At 35.7% G+C, this 16,210-nt stretch overlaps 2 protein-coding genes across 2 annotated transcripts in view; one reads left to right on the forward strand and one right to left on the reverse strand.

Moving 5' to 3' along the window:
- LOC110021808 overlaps positions 1-14,974 on the reverse strand; it is an 18,406-nt gene extending 3,432 nt beyond the window's left edge. Inside the window, exons 1-3 of the mRNA XM_020720464.1 lie at positions 14,839-14,974; positions 14,463-14,656; positions 5,022-5,340 (exon numbers count right to left, since the gene is read on the reverse strand). Of these exons, the coding sequence (XP_020576123.1) occupies positions 5,022-5,340; positions 14,463-14,656; positions 14,839-14,937 (612 nt within the window). The 5' untranslated portion in view covers positions 14,938-14,974. The remainder of the gene's footprint in view (positions 1-5,021; positions 5,341-14,462; positions 14,657-14,838) is intronic.
- A 112-nt stretch (positions 14,975-15,086) lies between these two features.
- LOC110021799 lies at positions 15,087-16,113 on the forward strand. Its single transcript, XM_020720441.1, has 2 exons — positions 15,087-15,098; positions 15,276-16,113. The coding sequence occupies exons 1-2, from the start codon at positions 15,087-15,089 to the stop codon at positions 15,921-15,923; spliced, it is 660 nt and encodes a 219-aa protein (XP_020576100.1). The 3' UTR covers positions 15,924-16,113.
- The last annotated feature ends 97 nt before the right edge of the window (positions 16,114-16,210 follow it).

Below are 16,210 nucleotides of genomic sequence, written 5' to 3' on the forward strand. Positions count from 1 at the left end.
TACTAATATAGTATATTAATATATTATTATTATTATTAATTTATTATATATTATAATTTTTAAAATTTATTTTTTTTAAATATCATAAATTTTTTATATATAATTATTTTAAATTATTTTATATTTCGAACAATAAGGATTCAAACACAAACGAATGCATCACTGTTCGTGTTTGGTTCGTTTAACTAACCGAACGAAAAATATTTATTCACGTTCGTCTCGTTTACTTATCGAACAATCGAACACAAACTCAATGACGAATCAAACATGAACTATTCGCGAACAACGAGTTTTTTTGACAGCCCCAAAGGTTTCACCTTAGTCTGCCGACAACCACCTTCCAGCATCTGTCTAGTCTGTTGTTTTCCTATCTATCGCTTCCAGCATCTGTCGTTTTCCTGCAGCCATACGATATCTTCCATTTTCCTTTAGCAGCAAGTTCTATGTTCAGCTCCATTCTGCAACTTCTTTATGCCGCTAAGCCTAGCATCTACAGCTCCTTCAAGTCACTGATTGGTTGTTTTGTAGCGAAGCTTTTGTCACTGTTGATTTCAGCCGTTATTGATTTTCAACCAATTTTTACTGATATTTTGCCAGCTATTGTTCCAAAAGCTTTTTTAGTTGTTGGACATCCCTCTTGGCAGTCTTTCTTATATCTTGAAAACCCAACAACACCTTTGGCTTTGTTGGAAGAATGGTGGATTCCTCCATCATCAAACCTACTATTGACGGTGTGCATGATTCCACAGGAGGATCGTCGTCAGACTCAATTTATCTCTAAACCGGAGGATCAGAAACCAACATGAACTTCTTGATCACAACCGATAAACTGAACGACAATAACATTCTTCAATATTTCCAAGTGGTGTCTTTGTTCATCAGGGGACGTGGGAAGTTTGGTCACCTCACAGGTATGGTTCATGAGCCTCCAAAGAATTATTCGACATATGGAGCTTGAGAAGTGGAGAACTTCATGGTCATGTCGTGGAAGATCAACTCCATGGAGGTTTTGATTGGTCGTTCATATATCTTCTCCCTTTAGCTTGTGCCCTCTGAACAGTTGTCCGAGATACCTACTCAATTGTAGAAAATTTCGGCCAACTCTATAAGGTATCTAAGAAAATCTAGGAGGCAAAACAAGGGTCAAGGACAGTGACCCAATACTTTAATGACCTTGTTGCAATATGGATGAGATGCGACTACTACTATGACTACACTTGGGATTCTCCAGCTAATCTATTCCTCTTCTAGAAGACTGTAGAAAAGGATCTAATTTTTCAATTTATGACGGGTCTTAACAAAGAGGAAGTTCGGGATCGCATTCTTGGTCGGAATCCTCTTTCTTCAGCTCGCGCAACCTTCATTGAGATTAGTCAAGAAGAAAGCAGGAGATTTTTCATGTTCGACACTCCTACCCCTTTAGCCTAATCCTCCAACTTGATCTCAAAAAGTGCTTAGTCCTCATCCACGTCATCTCAAACTGGTCACCCCACTTGCGATCACTGCAACAAACCCTCAAGACAAGTGTTGGAACTTCACGGTAAGTCGGCATAAAAATCTTCAGCAAAATCCTCTGCTACCAAAGGTTTCACGAAGATGACTAAGCCTAGCACAACTCAACAAAATCCTACCCTGAATATCCCGAAATCCTTTGAAACTCTGAAAAACTAGATAAAGCAATTGACTAAACTTTTGGGAGCCAGCCAAGACTCTGAATCTGACCACAACTTAACCAAATTCTAGTTTGAACATCATGGAATCCTCTAAACCCCTAAAAAATCAGATGGAGCAATTGATCAAACTTCTAGAAGCAATTGATCAAACTTCTTGGAACCAGTCCTACCCTTCAACCTAATCCTTCGCCTTGATCTCAAAAAGTGTTAAGTCCTCATCCATGTCATTTCGGACCGGTCACCCCACTTGTGATTACTGTCACAAACCCAACTACACTCAGGACAAGTGTTAGAAATTTCGTAATAAGTTGGCATACAAACCGTCGGTCAAATCCTCTGCTACCAAATGTCTCAGGGTGATGTCTGAGCATATCGCAATTCTATGAAATCCTACCCTGAACATCTCAGAATCCTTTAAATCCCTGAAAAATCAGATGGAACAATTGATCAAAACTCTTGACGTCAATCAAGTCTCTACAGGTCCATCAACCTCCCAAATCGACAAGGTACTCTTCCTATGACCCTCAGTTTATTACTCTTTTAGTCCGTGGATTATTGATTCAGGTGTCACGGATCACATGGCTGGATGCTTGCAATCTTTCTCGAGTTACCATCCATGCTCTAGAAAAGATATCATCAGAATTACTGATGGCTCTGGTAGTTTCATTACTGGTAAATGGTCTATTTTACTAACAACTAATCTAACTCTGAAGTCTGTTTTACATGTTTCTCGGTTGTGATGTAACTTGTTATCTGTCAACAAGTTGACGATTGTGTTGCTAATTTCTCTTCTGATAGTTGTATTTTTAGAGTCATCGTTTGGAGAAGATGATTGGAACTGCTAAAAAAGTAGTCGAACTCTACTACTTTCAAGAGAAGAGCATGGAGGTGAAGACATGCCTCTCAAAAGTTGTAGCATATCTCGAGCCATTGAATATCTCATTATGTTGTTACATTTTCGTTTAGGTCATTCTAGTTTTCAATATTTAAAAAATTTGTATCCTTTGATGTTTTCTAATAAAAATTTTTCCAGTTTCAATTATGAGACATGTTGGATAGTCGAACATCATCGAGTCCATTATCTACCTCACACTTACATATCTTCTGCGTTTTGCTCTCTCATTCACAGTGACTTATAGGGACCCTCTCACACTCTCATTTACACCAATAAATGGTTCAGGACTTTGATTGATAAACACACTCGGATGACGTTGATCTACATTTTAAAAGATAAATCGGAGGTTTTTGTCACCTTCCAAAACTTCTACACCTTCATTTTAACTCAATTCAAAACTCTTATTTAGGTTCTTTGGACTGACAATGATTATGAGTTTTTCAACTCTATTTTAGGTGAAGTCTTATTAAGTCATCCTCCACCATAGCTTGTGTACGGATACTCAACAAAATGGGGTTGCCGAGAGGAAAAACTATCACATTTTTTATGTTGCTCGCTCTATTATATTTCAATCTAATGTCCCGATACGGTTTTGTAACGATGTCATTCTCACAGTTACCTATCTCATAAATAGTCCTCTAAAAAATTCACAAGTTCTAAACCCCCTTAGCAGTCTTGATGTCATGCTTCTCTGCCAATCGGGACTTCTCCACATATACCCCAATATTTTTGAGTGCACTGCCTTTGTTAGGAACACTACCTGCAATCGGAGTAAACTTAATCCCATATTCATAAAATATATCTTACTTTGGTACTCTGCCACTCAAAAGGGGTATCAATGTCTTGATCCTACCAATAACAAAATCTATGTGAGTATTGATATCTCCTTCTTTGAAAGTGTTCCCTATTTTTCTAGCTCTACCCCAAGTGAAAAGAAGCTTGAGATCTTATACATTATCCCTTATCCTACTCATATGGATGTCCCTCGCTATTGTTCCTGCCACAAAGGAGTCTCCTGCTCCGGTGAGTGCACCATTTGATGAGTCCCTGGTCCTGTAAGTGCACCATCTTTTGTGAAGCCCTCTGGTTATGCATCATACTTCGTGAACTTCGTATGCCAACCTCTTTTCCACTGCAATTATTTTGTGATTGTAAAGCTGCCATCAACATTGCTCACAATCCAATCTAACATGATCGTACCAAATATGTGGAGATCGACACTTCATTAAGAAAGAGATTGAGTCCGTGGAAATTTGTATATCTTTTGTACTCTTCAGTGGTCAACTAGCGAATATCCTCAGCAAGAATCTTCCTCGTTCATTATTTGATTACTTCAAATCCAAGTTGAACATGACTGACATCTATGCTTCAATTTGAGGGAGAGTATTAGATTTATAAAGGTAATCAAATTCCTAGCCATTATTACTTATTACTTCTTTTCGTTATTACTTATTTTTTGTCTTTATTCCCTCATGTATTTTTTGTTTGTTTTATTCTGTTTTATTTATTTCCTATTTGTTTTATTATGTTTTATTTCTTTCCTTTTTGTTTTATTCTAGTTTATTTCTTTCCTTTGTTGTGTATATTGTAATTAAGTTTAAATACACCTCCTTCTATCAATAAAATTATGGGGCTATAGTCGCAAATTTTACACATCCAATTTTGATCCTAACAGATGTAATCCACCTACGGCTCGAAATGAGAGAAAAATTAAGAGTGATCCTAATAGTAGACTCAAGTGAGCTGAGCTCGATCTGAACCAAAAATCAAGTAATTTTTAGGTGATCAACAATCTTCAAGATAAACTCTAAACCCTATTTGTAGAATGGTGCAACCCACTTGACCTAGTGGTCAGATGTTTTGTCTCCGACTACAAAGTCTTGTCTTATGTTTAAGGTCTAGCACATTCAGGCATGTGCGAGAGTTTAAAAATAAATAAATAAATAAACTCATCAAACCCATCATGTTGTAACAAACAAAGAGAGCAAAATGTAAAAATTGGCCCTTAGAAAGTTGATAAAAGAATTTAACATAAAGTTGAAGTTACAAAGTTTCTATATTGTGGGTATCTAGTCATAACCCAAAGCAGTTTATACGCACACCTTTAATTCACAAACAATAACTGAAAATATAACTGCAATTTAAAGTGAATTTTTTTAAAATGAAAAAAACAAAGCAGAAGATAGGGATGCAATGTATAGATAAATGAATGATTGAATTTTAGAGGGCAAAAGGGCTAAAAGCAAAGCCAAAGAGTATTGAGGAAGGATAGATCTTTTTCATACAAGGATGAAAATATTGGTACATACGTCGAAAGAGACAATTAAGTAGATATGATTGAGCATGTTATACTAGCACATAATGCAAAGAATTTTACAGAAAAAAAAAGTTGGCATGTTTGCCCATGCATGAAAAAAAAATGCATTAATTACTATAAATGTGCTGAACTGTACCTCAGAAGCATGTCCTTTATCTTGAGCATCTTCGAATGGCGGTGCATGAGGAGTTGCAATGCAAAGATTACTGACGAAGATATTGCCAGACATAGATCTTTGTCTAGTCATATCCTCAGTTGATGGACTTGACAAACTCCTCCTATAAAATGGTTCATGATCGGGTACACGGCTCCAAATTACTGGCCCCAATCTATACATCTGGATCCACAATACTGAGGATAAAAGCCTGACTGAAAAACCAATAATTTGCATTGAGAAGGCAAGTCTCAGTGAGAAAAGAAAGAATGGACCATAGTTCTCATTACAAGTAAAGTTCCTGCACAATAAATAATTAATATTAGGTAAACAAAGAATCAATGTGCATAAAGACCGACAGTTTAATACCAACGAAATGTTTATAATGAAAAGAATAGTGGAACATATAATTTGTGGAAGCATACGTGAGAGATGTTTTTATGCTATTGTGAAGTTTTAAATGTTAGTTCACTTCAAGTTTGTTAATCTTCCTTAATGACAGCAAAAGGGCAAGGATTAGTTCAGGATGATTTGAAAAATGCATGAAATCAAGTTCTTCTCTGCTTGTTACAATTTTATTTTTAGTTGAGCTACTGATTTGATGGAATTTATTTTAGGGGTGGAGAGACGTAAGTAAGAGAATCAACTCCCTTCTTTTGCTGTGTAAAGTTCTGATTCGTAATGCTTAATTATAAAACAATGCCATCAAGCTTGACCATTGTGCTTGTGGCCAATTTTATGGTCCTCTATAAAACAAAGGATGGAGGATACCATGCAGTCAGTACTTCCGGTTCCTCTATTAACGAGTTTTGAGGAAATTGGCTCCCTGACTTTTTCCTTAGATTTCATTCCAATGAATAATAATCTGTACAATCTATTTTAGGTAATTTTAATACATATTTCTAATCTAAATTTATTCAGATATAAGAAAAGAATATGTACAATTAATAAGAGAGGTAAATTAGGAGAGAAAAATTGAAAACAATTTAAATAAGGAAACTCCTAATTCTAGTTGCTTAATTAATGTCAGTCTTGATTGATATCCCCCTTAAATTGATGCTGATTGATCAAGAAGCGTTAATTAGCTAACAAGAAACTAATGACGCTACCTAGAGAGAGCCTTAGTAAATATATCAGCCGTTTGGAGATCAGAAGAGATATGAGAAAGAGAAATAACACAATTATCATAAGCTTCTCGAATAGAATGACAGTTCACTTCAATGTATTTCGTGTACTCTTGAAAGAAAGAATTAGTAGTAATCTAGATAGCATTAGTATTATCTGCATAAAAAGAAATAGTGGTCGTTTGACGCAGAGTTTTCATGGCTTCTCCATTTTGAAAACGTGGGTGATGTGTTTGGTTTTCGCGTTCAACGGGTGTTTGGCGATACACACGGCTCGAATAATATTATACGCCGGTCGCTCGACCTCGCAGCCTAGCGTTTGGACTTAAACTTTACTTACCCGCCCCCGTCATCGTGCTTGCCCCTCCCGTGCCCAAGGTGTCTTCGATCCTCTTCTACGCCCTTATTTCGCCTCTCTCACGCGTCTGACGCGTCTCTCTCGACTATGTGTTTCCTTTCTCTTTCTCTTCCCCTAAGCGGCTCGTAATTGTGGTTATTTGTAAGTAATTTTCCTAGTTGTTCTTACGATTCGTAATAATGTTGACTCTTATCTACAAACAACTGCAAATCAATTGTTTTCAAACAACTGCCCCAAACAGCCAGCTAGCTTATCTGGATAAGTAGCTTATAAGGATTAGCTGCTTATCAGCAGATTATTCAATAAGTTGCAGCTACTCCAAACAGACCCGTAGACTCAAGTTGGAACAAACCAAGTTTAGCCAACAAACCCCGAAGTCAAATGATCTCAGAACAAGCAGAGGACATAACACGATATTCAGACTTAGTACAAGACTTAGACACTCTATCTTAATTCTTACTCTTCCAAGAAAATAAAAATGTGTCGAGAAACATACACCAACCAGTAATAGATCGACGTGTATCAGAACAACTAGCCCAATTAACATCACTATAGGTTATTAAGCAAATAGAAGAATCCACATAAAAGAATAAACCAGAATGAGAAGTACATTTCTAATAGCTAACAATACGTCGAACTGCAACAAAATGAAGTTATGTAGGTGCCTACATAAATTGACTAACTTGTTACACAACAAATGAAATATCAGAATGTGTAATAGTTAGATAATTGATACTATCAACTAGTTGTCGATACAGAGATGGATCAGATAGAAATTCACCATCATTATGTTGATATTTAACATTTACTTCCAAAGGAGTATCAATAGGACGACCCACTTAAGACAAGCCAAAACAATGAGTTCCTTAGTATAGTTATGCTAATAAAAAAAAAATCCAGCGGGAGAAGAGTAAACCTCAAGACCTAAGAAATAAGTTAAATATAAAAAATCTTTCATATAGAAAGAACCCTGAAGACGCTCTTATAACTGAGACATCAATTGAGTATCGGATTCTGTGATGACAATATCATCAACATAGACTGATAACAAAATAATTTCCTTGTCAGTCTTGCAAAGAAATATTGAAGTATCATACTGACTTTAAATAAAAGAAAAATTAAGATAAGTATTGTGAAACGTTTCAAACCAGACCCGTAGAGCCAGTTTCAAACCATATAGAGAGCGCTTGAGCTTACACACATCATGTGAGGGTGTAGAAAACAGGCCTGGAGGAGGAATCATATAGATATCTTTCTTAAGATCATGCAAAAATGCATTCTTAACATCCATCTGTCATAAGAACCAGCCTTTATATGCAACAATAGATAGAACAAGCTAGACAGTTATCATCTTAGCCACAAGTGCAAAGTTCTATTCATAGTCAATCCCGTATTCATGTCGATTGCTAAGAGCTACCAATCTTGCCTTATATCTGTCAAAGGAGCCATCAGATCTGAGCTTAGGATAATAAAATCATTTACAAGCAATGGCTTTAACATCTGTAGGAAATGAAACAATCTCAAGTGTGATTGTCTTGTAGTGCCTGAAGTTCCTCTTACATAGTTTAGCAGCCTGAAAATAAGAGGTAGGAACTGTGGTATTAGTTAAAATTGCAGAATTTTCATATCTATTTGAAGGACGAATGTGTTGAGTTGATTGTCAAAGAATTGTTGAAGCATTTTCAGGAGCAGAGTCGGGAATGACTGATGATGAAGGGGGCGGGCGTCGTGTGTAGACAAGACCAGACATGAACCGTTTGTCGAAAGAAGAATTATCAAAGTGAGGAAGTACAACAGTATTAGATGTCGAAAGATGATGCTGAAAAATAGTATTCAAGTTCAAAGAAAATCACCTCCCTAGAGATATGTCATCGATTATTAATTGAATCATGATGCACAAAACCTTTATGATTAGGACTGTAACCCATAAAAGCACATCGAACCGACTGAGCTACCAGCTTATGACAATCATGAGCACGTAAACGAATAAAACAAACACATTTGAAAGTATATAGCATAAAATAATTAGGATGTTTACCAAAAACTCGATAGCAGGGAGCAACAAATTTCAATTATTGACATGGTAAAAGATTAATCAGATAAACCGCAGTAGATAAAACTTCAGTCCAAAATATAGCTGGAACAGAAGGTTCTAACAACAATGTGCACACCATATCCAACAGACGTCAATTTTTTTGTTCAGCAACTCCATTTTACTGAGGCGTATAAGGACATGAGCATTGTGAAATAATAACCTTATTATGAAAAAATACTTGAAACTCATGAGACATGTATTCACTATTATTGTCAGACCGTAAAATTTTAATACAATTGGAGAACAGAGTTTTAATATATGTCACAAAGGTTTAAAACACAGTTAAACACTTCTGTTTTAGAATGCAAAAAATAGATCCATATAAATTGACTGTAATCATCAATAAATGTCACTAAATATTTATACTGAGCATGTGAAATAATGGTGTAATTCTCCAAACATCACTATGAATAATGTAAAAACATTTATTAACACGACCACCCAAAATAGGAAAAGGCAATGTCTTACTTTTGCCCAGTTTACAAGAAGAGCGGATAATAAACTTTTATCTATATACATTGAAAAATTTACACTATTTGTTAAATGTATGGGTTATACTCAAGAGCGGGAAGATCATACAATGTTCTTCAGACAATCAAATAATGGGAAAATAGTCATACTGATTATGTATGTGGGTGATGTTATTCTCACAGGAAATGATTCAAATGAGATAAACCGTTAGAAAAATTCTCTATCTTCTATTTTTTAAACCAAAGATAAGAACTCTGAGGTATTTTCTTGGCAGGAAAATTGCTCGATCGAAGAAAGAAATTATTATCTCCCAACGAAAGTATATTTTTTTATCTTCTCGGGGAAACTGAGATGAGTAAGTATAGACATACAAAACACTAATATTGATCCTGGTCAGAAACTAGGAGATGGGAAGAAAGATGATCCCGTGAATAGAATTAGGTATCAAAAATTGGTTTGGAAGTTCATATATTTATCACATACAAAACTAGATATTACCTTTGTTGTGAGTTTAGTAAGTCAATTTATGCATTCACCATATAAGAAGCACCTTGAAACAGTCAACAAAATTCTCAACTATCTAAAAAATATACCAGATAAAGACTTACTATTTCCTAAGACAGCACAACAAAATAAAGAGGCATACATTGATGTAGATTAGGTAGGCTTGGTTACTGACAAAAGATCAACTTCTAGATATTGCACCAATATGGGGGGAAACCTAGTTACATGGCCAAGAAAGAAACGAATTATGATTGCATTAAGTAGTGTTGAGGTATAATATAGGGCTATGGCAAATGGGGTATGAGTTGCTATGGTTGCAGAGAATTCTTGAAGAGCAGCAGATCCCGATAAACATGCCAATGAAATTATACTGTGACAATAAAACAATCATAAGTGTTGTTGAAATCCTATACAGCATGATCACACTAAGCATGTGGAGATTGACAGGCAATTCATAAATAGAAGATTGATTGTGGAGCTATTTGCATGTCCTTCCTTTATCCCTACTGCTTAACAAATAAGCGATATCTTCACTAAAGAACTATTCAATCCTCATTTTGAGCTTCTTTTAAGCAAGTTCGACATGATAGATATCTATGCTCCAATTTGAAGGGGGTATTGGATTTTTAGAAAAATTTTATTTTTAGTATCTAATATTATTAGTATTTTCTATTTTTAAAATTGAGATTATTGGTATGTCATAATTTTTGTTTCTTTCTATTATCATGGGGAGTTATGACTAATATTATTGTTTTCCTAATGTTGAAGTCATCCATCGTCTATTTAACTTGTAATCTTTTTCTATGCAATTAAAGAGGAATAATGATTTTTTCTTCTCCAAAACTTACAAGAAGATTATGGTAGTTAGGGAATAGGAGATAGAAATATGATAAAAAATGTTTTTGATTTTACAATAGTATATCATCTTGTAATAGTGAACACAGACTTTTAAAAATTGATAAAAATAATTATTTACCAAAAATAGAAGCCACAAACAAAAATAAAAATTTTCTCACAAAGATTATAGGGCAATATAATAAGACAAGTTAACCAAACGACATAAAGTAGTTATGGATTTATATCTCAAGAGTGTAAGGAAAATAATCAAAATAAATTATTATTTTAGGATAAATTCCTAGAATTTGAAAAGTAAGATTATTAATCTTTCAACAGAGCTTGCGAAAGAGACAAAACTAAAATTCTATGGTAGATTGAAATCTGACAAGATAAAAAATGGTAAGTTTCAATGAATTGCTATGAAGGTTTTAGGAGAGTTTAGAAGTAGATTATATTTTTATAACAAGAGTTAGTGGAGGGATGCTGCCAATGCCTTAATGGGTCATCACTATATTTTATTTTATTGTTTTTTTGGTGGAAAGGTTCTTAAAGATAATCACTCTCATAGTCCGGAAACAAAACACAACAAAAAAAAAAAGGTAGCTCACCTCTTCTTCTAACATGTGTGTGTCAATTTTAGGCTCCCTAAGTACATCATATTTGCTCGAAACTCTCACTTCAATAATGACTTTTGAAAGTTATAGTGGGCGACTATTTATACCATGTTGAAATTGAGTACAATTTGTCATCCACAAATTGATGATAAAACAAAATTCATCAATTGAATGGAGGTGCACCTACTAAGTTGATTCAATCTGTGTTTTCAAAAAACATAAAATGAAAGGCTCTCTTGAATCCCTTAAATGTAAACCAAGCATTGCATAGTTCCACAAACTAAGCTCTATTTATATTATGTCTAGGATACCTCAAAGTCCATTTGATAGAGTTCACAATCAAACAAACACTACCAATTAAATTAGAAGATGGGAGTCCCAGAAAAGCTTAAAGATCTATAAAAAGAATCTAAAAGATTAAAAATTTGAAGTAACCTATCAAATCCCAACAAAGCTACAAACTCTGAAACAATCATCATCCACATAAGGCAAATATAAGGAAGAAGATCAAGTATGGCTCCACCTCAACAACGATATCTCAAAGGTCAAGGTTGCAATTTCAAACTAATATGGTATGATTCATTTATGATCATCAAGAAGATTGGCAACAGAGTGTACCAAATTAGAGCTACCTCCTATATTGAGATATAGTCTTTTTTAAATGTAAAAAATAGCAAGTAATTTGACCATTTATGCATGACAATAAGGCAAAAGAAATCCTGTCTCATCTGAACGATTCAGCATTTGGGTGAGATGACAAGCTAGAGAAAAAAAAAATATTGAAAAGGATGATAGTCACAACCTAATAGCACTTTGGTGCTCTATCACATTCCATCATCAAGTGGTACAACCATACAACCTAGAGCTTAATTAGCTCTATTTCCTCGCCTTGAAATAGATTCCAAGAGTAAATCTTCTATTAATAAGAGAACCCTTAATCAAAAGATCAAATACATGCATTGAAGAATGAGATGCTCATTGCCAAAGAACATCCCGAAGGGATTGTTCATGGCCAAACGAATTCCGAATGGACTTTTCATAGCTAACAAAAAACAATACTAATGGCTCCAGACTGTGAATGGTTTGTTCTCTTCGAAAATAGAGACTAGCTGCTTATAAACCTCTCCTCTACTTTACTTATTTTTTTTAATCATAACTAGCCCTATGACTAGTAAACAACATAATCCTCCTCTATGTAAGAATAGATGGACAAAATTTCATGAAGTTTTTTCTTCTTAACTTTCTTGAGAAAAGTGTAGTATTTTTTCCTCTATTGACCAATGTACAAGACTATTAGGGTCCTATTCTACCAAACACTGCAATCCAACCAATGGGGCAGGTGTATGATTTAACTAGGAATTCGGCCTAACCAACCTGCATTTGTTCGTTTTGCTCTAACTAGCAAGCCTGCCTTCATCTGCTCAACTCCAGCCTGTCAATCTTGTTTCTTGGTTGGTTATATCATGCCTATCTTAACAACTCATCCCATCCCTTTCCTAATACTTTGACACCCAACTAATCTCCACCCAAGCACCCTATCAGCCAGCTTATCTACCAACCAACTCCCTGTTGCCAATTTTTCAGCTAATAAAGATTAATCTCAAGAAATGTGTAGATCTTAAGGCCATTACAATTGGTCAATTATAGCCACATCAATGATTGTCACGACATCCACACTCAGGATGTGCTCGACACATGGTACCCTTCAATATGGCATGAAGCACAACCTAATATTCCTCATGACTCCTTAATTATCTCCATGCCACCAGCTTATCACCTATCACGCACAACTGCTCTCGTTTGCCAAGTAAGCAGAAGTTAAGAGTTCTGTAAAGAGGGCATAATTTTATTTTGATAAGGGGTGAAGTCATTCAAGGCTTCAGAAAAGATGACGGGGATGGAGGAGAACAAAAAATAAGAAAGTAAATGATAAAGAGTTCACAAACTTGAATTAGCATTGCTTTGCAAATCAATTCAAAGGTTGCTACAACCAACTCCTACGATGTGTGAACTCTTAAAAGAAATCAAACTTATTTTTCAATGAAGTAATAGACATATAAATATACATTAAGTACTGTACAAAAATTAATAACCAAAATTTCACCATAAAATTCCCTCCAAATACCACAAAGGGCTAGCCGCCTCAAGGAACTTTGCTTAGAAGCTATTACAGATCACTTCAATCATGAGAAACTCCCTAAATCTTTAATTGCAATAATGAGACCTCAATTTAGGGATATTTAATAGCTTCCAAATGAATGTTTAATATTTACAAATTCCCTCGAAGCACTATATGATCAAGCCTCTCAAATTCCAAAAAAAAATTAAATAAATTACAATTAATTATTAAGAAAATTGGCATTTGTAATTGATCTAAGAAGAAGCCACTTTATTTGTTCAAAAATATTATCCATCTCTTGTATTTTTTTCCACCTAACTAAAAAAAGCTCGAAACTTTGTACTTTTCTTCTTCATTATATTGGAATGTCTCTCAATATAGCAGACAGTTTCTACAAAGTAAAACCACTAAAATTTTGTATTTTGAGTGGTTGTATAAATTCTCTTTCATTGTTAGATTCCTCTCTTGAACCTCTCTCTCAGTCTTCTTTATCTTTCTCCTCTAATATAAAGATCGGCTCAACAACACTCTTCTTTCCTTTCATGTGTCCTCCATCAACCATCCCGGAAGAATCCAACGCTCACTTTTGTTAGCATGCATGCTAAAGTGATCTTTGACCTAACTAGATTGTCTTATGTAGTAACCAATACCCTGTAACATATATATCCATTTTGTATATGAATAATTTGATGTAAGGGAAAGGAATTAATAGAGATTATATTAAATTTTAAGGATATTTTAGCAAGTTTTATCTTTCCAGGTATTCCTAACCACATATCAAGCACGTTAGCTCCAAAAGGCTAGGACTGGTTAACTTTAGCAAGTAGCAAGCATATACATTCGGGTGTATGAGAAAAGGCAATCAAGAGCTCATCTCAAGTGGCTTCTGTGCCTTCTTTTTCTATTAATCAGTTAGGGCCTTCTTAGATCATAAGAGTAAGAACAAGAAGCAGAGAAACACAAAAAATCAAGAATGGTGTGCTTCTATTTTTGAATATTTGGGAGGTTTAATTTCTCTTCTACTCACTTCTTGAGAAAAATTTCCTCAAGTTTTTGTGAAATCTTGTCCACTCACCTAATCAATTTTCAAATAAAGAGAACCTTAAAAATGTTTAACACTCCATGACAGTGGATCATTGATGACTCCTCATGCCATTTAAACAAGTCAACTGCTATCAAACTACTTACATGCATTCATGGAGAGTTAACTTAGACTACCGTAATGTATGGTACCAATAAAGCTTGTGAAATTCAAACAAAAAAAAATATTTTTTTTTTCAAAAATTCATGGTGCTGCGTACCATATTTTGCCAGAGAAGAACACAAACCAAGCACCATCAAGAAAAATCATACAGGTAAGTAGCACGGCATAAGTCCTCGCTAGCATTTGGCTGCTACACGCTATAGCTACGAGGACAAAGAGTGCCACCGCCATGTTCACCAATAGGATACCATTGAACAATGCTCCCAATGATCCAACCATCGAGCAACCAATCTAAATAACCCAACAAACAACCAAGCAAACGCATTATCATTACATAGAACACTAATTAAACAAGTTCGCTTTAAGAAAATACACGAGTGCTAGCTGATTTGATGGAATTGTAATTAAAAAAAAATGTCCTTTTGAAAAGGCTGTTAGGTCTTTGCTTTTGGAAGAGGGCAGTGTGAGCCAACCTGAACATATAAGAGAAGAATCGCATGCCATTGGAGGCGGTCGTAATCTCGCAACCACAACTGGAAGCGCGGCCCAAGCGAAGAGAATCGCCAGGGCATGTTAAACCAGGAGAAAAGAAATCCAATGTTCCAAACCTCGCAGATGTGGAGAGGAAGAGAGTGGTAAAAGCAGAGAGGTTTCTGTTTGATTTGCGGCCGTTCGGGAAGTGGAGCGAAGCAAAAGGAGACAGTTTCAGTGTTTCGAATTCATGACGTTGGAGGTGTAAATTATATTTAAAATAAAATAAAAGGGTTTTTGCATACACACCCCGGAATTTATATATATAAACATTTAGAATTTATTTTTAATGTTTAAACGTTTAAATTCTTTTATTTCACATAAAAAATAGTACTATTTTAATTTATGGCTGTGAAAAAAATTTATTATTGATGAATAGTTCTTATTCGGCTCATGTCTGAGGACCCATTTGGGACAGCTATGGTGCAGGCTCCGCTTCGAATCGCGATTATGGAATTCCTTAATATCTGTCGAAGCAGGATGGAGGCCGCGTCCTGAGTATTCTCATCGTGTTAGGGTAAAGAATTCTGGAGGTGCCCTTCTCGCCCTCGCCCTCCCGATCTCTCTTTTGCTCCTCGCCCTCGCCCTCTCAATCCATGGCTACTTCCTCACTATCACTGCACAACTCCATTCCCTCGATCTCTCTACTCTCCCTCATCCTCGCCGCCATTGTTTTCTCCACATCATTGGCCTACCAGCTCGGCAGCGTCCGTGGATGGGGGAAAGGGTTGGAGGATGGACTAATATACCCGACGCTGCTTCGAATCTAGAAGTACGAGATCTAGGGTGCTACTCCATTGATGAATACAATCGCCGACTCCGAGGCCCCGGGATTGCCCCCATTGCCTTCTTAAACATGCTGAGCGCCCGACGCCAGGTGTTCTCTGGCATCAAGTATCATTTCCCTATCTCCGCGGTGGTCTTTCATGACAACCACCACCTTACCTTTGATGCTATTGCTGTCGCCCGCACTTGGATCCCTGAACCCAGCCACGATCTCATCTCTTTCACCCCATCCGATGACTAGCTTGTTCCGTGCTTTCTCTTACGTATGTGCAGGTTCCTGTTTTCTTTAGCCATTAATACCTTTCCTATGCTTTGTGATGATGATGAAATTCCTGCCGTCTCTGTTTGCTCGTGAATACATTTCGGATTTGAATTTCACTGCTTGGAAGTAGTTTGGTTGACATTTGAGAGAATTATAGTGCTATGTGAGAATTATAGTGCTATGGAAATCTGTTTTTCAGTTCATATTTTTCAGTCATAGATATGTAATCTTTCATATTTGGTTAATAAAATTTTTGTGGGTTTCCT

Source organism: Phalaenopsis equestris, unplaced genomic scaffold (genome assembly GCF_001263595.1).
Source record: "Phalaenopsis equestris unplaced genomic scaffold, ASM126359v1 Scaffold000147, whole genome shotgun sequence".
NCBI classification, from domain to species: domain Eukaryota; kingdom Viridiplantae; phylum Streptophyta; class Magnoliopsida; order Asparagales; family Orchidaceae; genus Phalaenopsis; species Phalaenopsis equestris.